Below are 11,446 nucleotides of genomic sequence, written 5' to 3'. Positions count from 1 at the left end.
CCTTCCTCTCTCCCTCCCACCGGATTGAAGGTTAGGATTTACCCACCATGGTGTACTCTTTTAATTCTAATTACCGGGGTCTACTGTTCTTAAGAGAAAAAGAAACTTCTCCCCCGCCTCTCGCTCGATGCTGTAAGCGAGGAGCGACCCGCCCCGGATTGGCTGACGCATGGTGCTGTGCGGCCATGTCGCTGCCTGGAGGATGGCATAGAAAGTTGTGTTCTAGCCCGTCGCTGTCCTGACGATTGACGCAGGATGCGTAAGTGGCGTGTATGCTGCATGCATAGTCGATAGCGCTGCAGCTGCGCTCGGGGATTGGCTGTGGCGACCGGCCCCCGGGAGCCTCAAATGCCGGTGACGCAGCCGGTCCTTTCACGCGCAAAGCTGCTCCAAGCGTCCACGCATTTTATGGATGGCTTGGCTAGATTTGGCTGCCCCTCGTTGTCGTGCTATCCGAACACAACACAACAACATGACCGTCCTGCGTTCAAGCCCCGTTTGATCCTAGTGGCCCAGGAGTGCCTATCTCGCTAGGGGTAAACCAATTAATATCAGGTCACGTCAACTCGCTCGACTTAGCAACATGCTCGCCATGAGTTCTAACCTCGTATGGACCGTCTTTCGTAGCAACGGTTAATCGTAGCAACCGATGCGTCGAGCGATTCCGGGCGGTCGAGCCGCAACAGCAACACCACCACCGGCAACCGCTTGCACCGTTGAACGTGCAGCTGAACTCGGCTGTTGTCCGTCGTTGCGTCGAGCGATACCGGGTAGCCGTGTCACAGTAGCAACTCCAGTACCGGAAGCCGCTTGCAACGACGAATGGACAGCTGAACTCGGCTGTTGTCCTTCGATGAGTCGAACGGTACCGTGTGGCCGTGTCACAACAGCAACACCACCACCGGAAGCCGTTTTTGTGAATGATGCGCTGTCAGCCAAATAAAAAATGGAAGTGTAAAAATGACACGCATACCTTAGCATGCGGCTCGAAAGAACACGAACACATTGACAACTGCAGAGCTCACTGTGCGTTGCAGGTGGGGTAGGGGAGTGTTCACCCACGCAAACAATGAGACCCTAAATTTTGAGTGATTCAGGCCAAGGGGTATGAGGAAGCTTGAGGAAGCAAGGAGAAACGCGCTGCGATGAGAGTTCGCATTCTGTTTTACACTCGCGCTTCACTAACACCAATACTGTTGTGGACAGACCGCTGCCTCATCCTGAGGGCTCACTGTTGACAGCAAGGCTGTCATCCTGTGACGTCCTCAGTGAGGATCGCAGGACCAGTCGTCCTCTCCCCGCTTTGCGTGTGTGTGTTGCGTTTATGTTATTTATTACCCGTGTTTATATTTCCCATACCAAAGAGTAGAATAAATACATATTCTGTTAGTGCCGTACACACCGTCTTTATGCTTGTTCTGTGCGGACACAACAGTGGCGACGAGGATGGGATCCTCCTCGCGTAGGGGGGGATCCTACAACGAACCGACGCAGCACGGAGACCACCATCGCGGTTCCACTATCGCGCAACCGCCATCGCGCAGGATGGGCACGCTCGGGCTTGCGCGAAGCCCCGAAGAGGATCCTCACTCCGCTGCAGCGTATTCCGGCTAAGGCGAGGGGACATTCCGCCTTGGACCGCCGTCACACGGCATCACCGCCGCCCGCTGCAGCGTCATCGGACACACTGGTGCAGCATCGACGTCACGGCACCACAGCCGCCCTTCTGCACCAACATCATCGCGGAGCCCGATAAGGCACAGTGCTGAGGCATTTCGGCTGCCTCCCGTGCACATTCATCGCCGGCGCTCCAGCTGCACAGGTGCATCTCGACGGCGACACCACTGTCGCCCCTGTGCAGCAACATCAATGTGTCCCGAGTGCACAGTCGTCGTGCGCGGCATCACGGTCGACCTCTGTGCACCCACATCATCATCATCACCATCGCCATCTTCCAGCGCGCCCTGCACAGCAGTTCACCGGCAGCGACATCACGGTCGCCCCTGTGCAGCGGTTCCGGCTGAGCGGTCCAAGCGCGCGCGGCACCACGGCCGCCCCCTGCTCAGCCGCACATCGACGCCTCAACGGCAGCAGCATCCGGAGAGCTACCTCATCAGCATCATCGGCGTCCGGTGCAACGTCCTACGGCAACAGCATCATGCTGCAGTTGCACCACCAACAACAACAACAACAACAACAACAACAACAACAACAACAACAACAACAACAACAACAACAACAACAACAACAACAACAACAACAACAACAACAACAACAACAACAACAACAACAACAACAACAACAACAACAACAACAACAACAACAACAACAACAACAACAACAACAACAACAACAACAACAACAACAACAACAACAACAACAACAACAACAACAACAACAACAACAACAACAACAACAACAACAACAACAACAACAACAACAACAACAACAACAACAACAACAACAACAACAACAACAACAACAACAACAACAACAACAACAACAACAACAACAACAACAACAACAACAACAACAACAACAACAACAACAACAACAACAACAACAACAACAACAACAACAACAACAACAACAACAACAACAACAACAACAACAACAACAACAACAACAACAACAACAACAACAACAACAACAACAACAACAACAACAACAACAACAACAACAACAACAACAACAACAACAACAACAACAACAACAACAACAACAACAACAACAACAACAACAACAACAACAACAACAACAACAACAACAACAACAACAACAACAACAACAACAACAACAACAACAACAACAACAACAACAACAACAACAACAACAACAACAACAACAACAACAACAACAACAACACAGCGGCTGCAACGGAACGAGCGAGCGCAGCACATCGGCTGCCCCCTGTTGCAGCCCGCAACGTTCATCCCGTCGAGCGTTAGAAACGGAGGCCGGTCAACACTCTCCCCACCCTCCCCCCCCCCCCCCCCCCCCCCCCCGTTTTACACAGCGCCACTTGAGCCGTCCGCTTGCCACTCCGGTTTTATGTACATTAAAACTGCTGCGTTGGCTTAAGCCGTACCGGCTTAATTAAAACGGGGAGATGTTGTGGACAGACCGCTGCCTCATCCTGAGGGCTCACTGTTGACAGCAAGGCTGTCATCCTGTGACGTCCTCAGTGAGGATCGCGTTGCGAGCAGGACCAGTCGTCCTCTCCCCGCATTACGTGCGTGTGTTTAATGTATTACATATACCAAAGATAGTTGTTAAAATACATATTCTGTTTGTGCCGTACACACCGTCTTCATGTCTCATTTGTGCGGACACAACAAATACAAATGCCGTGCTTTGACGAGCCGTCTGTGAATGTGTGAGTCTTCTTTCAGCGAGCTCAACAACTGGAGCTGCTCGTCACATCGTGTTGTCTCGCTTACACTACAGAATCGAACCATCGCTCTGTATGTCCCCCCTCCTACGCGTACAAAACCACCAGTACAGCGCGACACTTTGCCGGAGATGGTTGTGCGCGTTTCGTTCTAACTCCCGCGCGCAGTTTTTGTGCGTTGATGCGCATTTCGTTCAAACCCACCAAGCAATTTGTCCAAGAGCCGACTGAATTGAGCGACCTTTTCCATACAAGCAACTCACAGCTGCGGCGGCTTACACACACACATTCAAGCAGCGCTTCAGCGACTCCTATCGAAACCGATGTCAACCTTGGTGCTCAATCATTCTCTCTCGTTCTTTTATCAGTTTTATTCTCTCTGGCACAACTGGCGCACGCACCATTTTGAAAAAATCCGTTTGACAGCAGCACGAAGCAACACAAAAATATTTATTTTTTACCGTGATCAGTTAATTTTGGAAAGAAAACTAAAACTTTACAGGAGGAAGCAGGATGTAGCTACCAATATTCGGCACTGACAGGTAAAGCTTGTGTAAAGACGGACCGTGGCGGACTGATGCTAATATTACCAGCCATTATTGAATCCGTTCGTAACAGCGGCGTACGTCCCGACACTCATTTTCCTAACGTACTAGATGGTTGCTACAGTTATTCACCGCGGCGTTGTAGGACCGCGCAAGGTGTATGGATATTAGGAGGTGAAGTGCTTCAGATCAAATTGACATTTCACGACTTGACATAACAATACTGGGGGCTCCGGTATTAAAATCAGGAAGGGCTGGAGGGGGGTATAGAAAATTGTATGCGATTTGACATAACAATACTTAATGATGGCGCCCGGCAAACGCGCTAATAATTCACCTTCTAAATAAACACACCTTGGGACCGCGATAAAGAAATGTGTTGCCATCCCTAGAATTTCATGTGAGCGCCGTACGTTGCCGCTACGAACGGATTCAATAATACCAGCCATTACTAACCAAAAATGCTTACAGCAACACCAGAGCCACTTGCTCAATCAGCTGCTCCAGTGATTGAGCATGATATTCCATTGCCGGGGGATGAATTAGGTATTGTTAGCTATGATAGGATTTGTTGTAGTGTTTATAATGTTGCTTGTTTTCAGCTGCACACTGTTCAGATAGTGATGCGTCTTTTTCGGACCCTGAGCATAATAATGCAACGGAATTTGACGATGGAGATGACGAAGGTGACCAACCTTTCCTTACCGACGATTTGTCTTTCAAGGATGCTCTTCGCGTATGGGCGTTGGAGGCCAATATTTCGCATCGCCGCACAAATGTGTTGCTAGATTTGCTTCGCAAACACAACCATCCTGAGCTGCCGAGGGATGCAAGAACTTTTTTAGAGACTCCCTCAGCGAATACCACACGGAGTCTGGTCTCTACTATCTCGGGTGGTCAATTATGGTATCAGGGGATTGCTAGCAGCCTTAAATAGTACTTTAGGTAATTATAATTGTTGTAGCACAAGCGACTGGTACGATGAGCCCTAAAATGGCACATTTGTTCAGTTCATATAACATGAATCCGGTTTCTTCGCTGTTTTAGACTTGTGACACCGGACGTCAATGAAATGAAGCTAATTTTCTTTGTGGATGGGCTACCACTTCACAGAAGTGGTTTAACTCAGTTTTGGCCCATCCTAATGAGAATTCATGACATGCCTAATGTACCGGTAATGATGGTGGCAATTTTTTGTGGGGAAAGTAAGCCGGGAAGCCTTCAAGGTTACTTGCAACCATTTGTCACGGAACTAAACTACTTGCAAGCCAATGGACTACTGATAAACGGTCGCCCATATAAAATATGATTCCGGGCCATGATAGCAGATACACCAGCTGGAGCTTACATCAAAGGTACGAATAGTTAGCTTCTACTTTCGCAACGATTATTCATGGCTGTATATCACATTGCAGGTGTTAAATCATTCAACGCTCGTTACGGGTGCATCAAATGCAAGACCCGTACCACAAAGGATCCAACAACGAAACGCACCTACTACGGGCAGTTTGGTGCTGCGAGACGGACCCATGAAGAGTTCTGCAATGGTGTATACGTCGACCATTACAAAACCGCTACACCTTTGGTTAAGCTAGACAATTGCGACATTATCAAAGATATAATTACCTCAGAACCTCTGCATTTACGAGATCACGGAGTTACGCGCAAACTAATGATAAATTGGACTGACGGAATATTTGGAACGAGTTGTAGGTGGACGGAACTGATACGCGAAACAGTTTCCAACGAGATTCGGGAACTGCTTCTGCCGTCAGAGTTTCTACGAAGTGTGCGTAGCCTAAAATTTTTACGCTATTGGAGTAGAACTGCTTCTTGCACAACATTAGCTTGATTGTCCTCAAGGGAATAATAAGCGATGTTAAGTATAACCATTTCATGCTGTACTTCTGTGGCATGACTCTGTTCAGCTCAGCTGAATACGAAGATGACTGGTCAATGGCAGATCAGATGTTGCGAAAATTTGTTATGGATTTTGCCACCGTTTATCACGTCACGTTTTTGTCTAGTAATGTCCATTACCTGTTGCATATTTACGAAGATGTTGTTGTAGATTTGGACACAACATTTCTGCCTACAAATTTGAAAGCCATTTTCAAGAGCCCAAAAATTTACTAAGAAACGGTAGAAATTGTTTAGCACAAGCTGTGAACAGGTTAACCGAGCTGCAACACATTAAATACGCACGGCCCTCTAACGAGCCTTCGTTTCCGTACATAGTCAACAAAGAAAATGATGTTACTGCCTATGTGATGGCTAATTGCACATTAAAAAATGATAAAAAAAATTGCTGGTTTATGTTGAAAAATAAGAATATAGGAATGTACAGCACCGCATCACGCGAACAGAGTTCGATTGTTGTACATTGCCATCTATTTAGTGAAACCAGTGAACAGTTTGATTATCCATGCTCTTCATACATAATGAATATACGATGAGCAAACATGTAACATTTAGACCTTTTCATCGTTGGTACGTATACCAATTGAAGAGGTAAAGTTCAAACTTGTTGCGGTAAAAACCAAAACAGTTGAAATTTACATGTTCGTTCCGGTGCCTCATAGTATGGCGTAAAATATATTGTTTTTTTTCTCAAAACTAAAAAGAGAAGCATAAGGTATTCCATGTTCAAAATTCATAATATATTTCGTTGCATATTACCGTCTAAACATTATTTTTTTATATTTACATAAATTCAAAATTCTCTCCCCCTATTCCCCCCCTCTCTCTCTCTCTCTCTCTCTCTCTCTCTCTCTCTCTCTCTCTCTCTCACACACACACACACACACACACACACAATATTTACATTATTTCACGCGTTTTCATCTTCATTTTCTTCGACGTCTGATGGATTTGTGGCCTTCCGATTTTTTTCGGCTTTCACCTGGTCCGGAGCGTAGCGAAGCTTTTTGCCGATCAAATTTGCAACCATTGTTTCGTTTATGGCATAGAATCGATTGCCGCCAATCATTTTAAAAAGCTTTACCACTCTTCGTTGCTCGCGAAACGGATTTTTTTTTACTTGTCTGCCACCATCAGTCTAGCTGCTTTGCGCGAGAAGCTCCTTCGTGAACAAAAAGTTCAATGCTTCATGCATCCTCGTCTCGGGAGCTTCGCTGGCAATGCGCCCGTTCGCCCATGTAAATATTTTAACCTCGTACTGGGGATCAGACAGCTTTTCATTTAATTCTTTTAATTCTTCCACATTATTCAGTAGTTCAAACTCAAATTCTTCCTCCTGATAGGCTTGGAGTACCCTATTGCAAACACAATTCTTCACCTGGTCGGTCGTTACCTGGACCAGCCCCACTGATTTTTCAATCCGCCTGGAGCGTTTATCTAAATTATCCACCGACATTTGCAGTCCATCTAGCTGTCGCATTATTGCATCGAGCTTGCTGTTAATCGTGGATGGTTGTGGCTCTGCCGGAAGTGGCTCTGTCGGAAGTGGTTCTGTCGGAAGTGGTTCTGTTGGAAGTGGCTTGGTCGGCTGTGGCATTGCTCGTGGTTGCACTACGGTAGATGTGAGAGTGGTTGGCTGCACAGGTTGGGGGTACTTTTTTCTGGGCCGATGTTGGTTGTTGTTTCAGTGGTTGGTACACGAATCGCTCTGGCACTTTTCTTGTTGGCTGATTAGGATTACGTGAAGATGGTTGCTGCACGGAGGGTATCGCTCTAGTGGTTTGCTGGATTTGTAGCGATGATTTGGTGGTCATTTATCTCCCTACCAATAATTTTTTACTTGCATTCTGCGCAACATTCATCGGTAGAGGAAGGGATGATTTTCCCGGAACTTTTGTTGTGATACGAGGTTGCGTGGGTAATTTTCGCTGCGGCACGGATGTGGTGGGTATAGTTCTAGCTAATATAAGTTTCGATTGCTTGGTAGGCACGGTTGGTTCATTTGACGACGATGCTCGTGGTTCTATTGTGCGTTTGATTTGTGGTATGCGGGTAGAAGTAGCTGGGATCGATATAGGCACTGATGTACGGGATTGTCCTGGTTGAATAAAAACATTTTTTTTTGCGTTTCTTGGGAGGTACAGCAGTTGAAGTGGGAGAATCTTCGAGGGATGATGGTGGTGTTACTGATAAATTGCAGAAGTCCGGGTCTAGGTCCTTAGACATTTTGGGATCTGTAAAACAGTTCACGTATACATCACACGTTGTTAATTCGCACTACCTTCTGCGCAACAAATATCACATCACAAAATTTTATTTCTCACCTACCTGCTTGTTGTTGGCAAAAAAATGACACACTTGAAAAATTTTCCCCACTGTCGACTGCACGTAGGACTGCACTGCTCGAGAGTCAAATCGTTAATGAACGGACACTAAGATGAGGGAACTAATGTCTCTTTTCCCCAAACCCTAGACACGTGTGGACAGCTGAATGAAAAATTCGGCGAAAATTGTACTCCACAATGCAGCACCGAACGCAGGGATCCCTTTATTGCAAAGCGTATGCATCAATGAATGGACTAATTCGAGGAAAAACAATTGTGCCCTGTTTTTCAAAGACGCGCACAACAAACCTTCCTCGCTACCCCATCCCTTCCTCCCTTGTGGTGGATAGGGTCCCTTACCGTATTTGCTCTGTGTAGATCAATGAATGAAATTCCAAGAAAAATGCGTGTGTGTTGTGTGACAACCAGTGCGCGTTTGGTGCCCAATGCTCCTTCTGTAACATTTCCATGCGTGCCAAAGAATGGACTAATTCTAAGGAAAAAGGGTGCACAATTGTAGTTGGTTGCTCCAAAAGGCAAAAAAGCACACATACAAAAATATCAAGTGTGCCTTGTGTGCCCACCAGTGCGCGTTTTGTGCCCAATGCTCCTTCCGTAACATTTCCATGCGTGCCAAAGAATTGACTAATTCTACAGAAAAAGTGTGCACAATTGTACTTGCTTGCTCCAAAGGGCAAAAAAAGTACATATAAAAAAATATCAAGCTATCATGCAATCCATCTCAATGCATTATATTGCAATCCTAACACGCCAGCCGCACAACACTCGGATGGTCTACGCAGTATCGTGCAGGTATAACAATCGCCAGGATTGGAGGAGAGCTTTCTCATTTTCTCTGTATTGTTTTATGGTTTCGCATTGAAGTTATGCATCGCTTGAACTAGAACGGCGATACGATTTTTTAAATACTAAACTCCAACGGACACCACCAGCACTGAAGCAAGTGAGATTTGAGTAATGGTCGTTGGTGTTGATACCCACGTATCTTGACCACACGACCATTCATATAGATTTTTGCTCAGAAAGTTAGAAGGCTATATAGGTCATGATTAGATGAAACTTGTCGAAACACATTGCTAGAAAAGGACAGCATCATAAAGACGGGTTGTAATACGCCATCTATTGAGCAAACAAGTGAACCTATGGAGCTTTCATTTTTTTCTATGGATATTCAATTTTCCAGCCGTTTAAGCCTAATCTGTGGCGCTTGGGTTAAGTCATCAAAATGTCGTATAGGTCGTGTACGGTGGTGTTTTGTGGAAACAACAGTTAAACTGAAAAACAACGGGGCTTCGATATTGTTTTCCATAGTTCCTTCCGAAAACGATTTGTATTGGAAATTAATACAATTTTGCGACCGTGATGAAAATTGGAGACCGAACAAAAGTGCCGCGATTTGTTCTCAACACTTTCGAAGAGAGGATTATCATTTTTTCAACACACCGCTCTCAAGCATTCCAAATACAAGGTTTCTCACGATTTATTGGTTGGTTCCCATCAATTTTTGGTGGATTCTCATATTTTTTTGGTACGCTCCCACAATGTTTTGGCCGTTTCCCAGAATTTTTTTGGTCCAATTGTCCAATATCCAATCGGAAAATACCAATAAATTATGGGAACGAACCAAACATCTCCGGGATATGATCAAAAACTCATGGGAACGCACCAAAAAAACATGGGAACTGACCAATAAATCGTGGGAAACCCTGTAATAATCGACGTTTACACTTAAAAGGTATTGGTTTTGTGTTTACACTCATGATCCTTGCAATCCTTTTCATCATTATTTTTTAGCTATCCGAACTGTGGTTAATACAAATATTGACCCAGTCGAACTAACAGAAAACACCGAAACATGCTGCAATGTAATCGTTTTAGAGCATGATTACCAAGACTCACCTAGTAATAATGCCTCACACGAAACATTTAACAAAAACATAGATAATGAAAAGGATGCAAAAATAGCAGCTTTAGAATTAAAGCTGAAGAAATTAAAAAACGTTAAGAAAAACTAATAAAACACTGAGCATGAAACTTAGCACAACCGAAATTTAAGAAACAGTTTGAAACGTTTGAACACAGAAGACAAGATTCTGCAAAAGAAAATTTCATTTCTAAAATAAGTACAGGCGGTCCCCGAGATACACGGTTAATGGGGACCGAAAACGGCCGCAAAATACCGCGTATCTCGAATTTCCGCGTAAGTCGAATCTCGTGATTTCCAGCTAAAATTTCACTAATTTTCGTGTAATTTTGCAAGTAGGGGGCGGTTTTAGTCACTTTATGAGTTATTTTAGCACAAGAGCCTATAAATATATGTTAAAAGATTTAAAATATCCTCTTGTATCATTCAGCACTTTGCTGCGTTACGCGACAAAAATACATGCGCGCAACGAAATTTGCGCGAGCTACCGAAAAATCCAAAGGTAGCTGAGAGCGATCCAAACGTAGCTGAAAACGATCCAAACGTAGCTGACAACGATTCAGACGTAGTTGATTGCGATCCATTCTCATGGATTGCGATTCATAGCAACCGGATAACGATTCAGAGGAAAGTGAGAACAGGTGTAAATTTAAGCCAGGGTATATTGGAAGACATGATAAGACTACTAGGTACTTTATCAAATACATGGGAGCCTATAGATCGTAAATGCGTCCTAAGTTTCGATGAAATGAAAATTGGCAAGATGATGAAGTATGATAAGGCTGCCGATTAAGTTGTAGGGCCATATAACTACCTGCGGACTGATCCGGAGTTAAATCCAATTATGAGCCGGAGTCGTAGTCATATTTTGCGCACCGGAGTCGGAGATCGATGACTCCGCTCCGGATTACCCAACACTAAACCGTAAGTACGTTTCTTTCCTTAATGTTGATACTAATAAAACAAATTAACAGCTGATCGTCCTTCAGTACCAGGATAGCATGCAAGCAAAAGGTACAGTAACGGACAAAAAGATAGGGCTTTTTTTTCCTCGCACCGTGCACTTGTTTTGTGTGTGTGTGTGTGTGTGTGTGTGTGTGTGTGTGTGTGTGTGTGTGTGTGTTTGCGTGTGTGTGTGTGTGTGTGTGTGTGTGTGTGTGTGTGTGTGTGTGTGTGTGTGTGTGTGTGTGTGTGTGTGTGTGTGTGTGTGTGTGCGTGTGTGTGTGTGTGTGTGTGTGTGTGTGTGTGTGTGTGTGTGTGTGTGTGTGTGTGTGTGTGTGTGTGTGTGTGTGTGTGTGTGTGTGTGTGTGTGTGTGTGTGT

At 45.2% G+C, this 11,446-nt stretch overlaps 1 protein-coding gene across 1 annotated transcript in view; it reads left to right on the top strand.

The window, feature by feature from the left end:
* The first annotated feature begins 255 nt into the window (after positions 1–255).
* Positions 256–11,446, top strand: part of LOC125908377 (bromodomain-containing protein DDB_G0280777-like) — a 39,877-nt gene continuing 28,686 nt past the window's right edge. Inside the window, 3 exon segments of the mRNA XM_049611101.1 lie at positions 256–259; positions 2,035–2,409; positions 2,412–2,943. Of these exon segments, the coding sequence (XP_049467058.1) occupies positions 256–259; positions 2,035–2,409; positions 2,412–2,943 (911 nt within the window).

This window comes from Anopheles coluzzii, chromosome 2 (assembly GCF_943734685.1).
Source record: "Anopheles coluzzii chromosome 2, AcolN3, whole genome shotgun sequence".
NCBI lineage: Eukaryota > Metazoa > Arthropoda > Insecta > Diptera > Culicidae > Anopheles > Anopheles coluzzii.
This window is presented reverse-complemented; position numbering and strand designations above follow the sequence as displayed.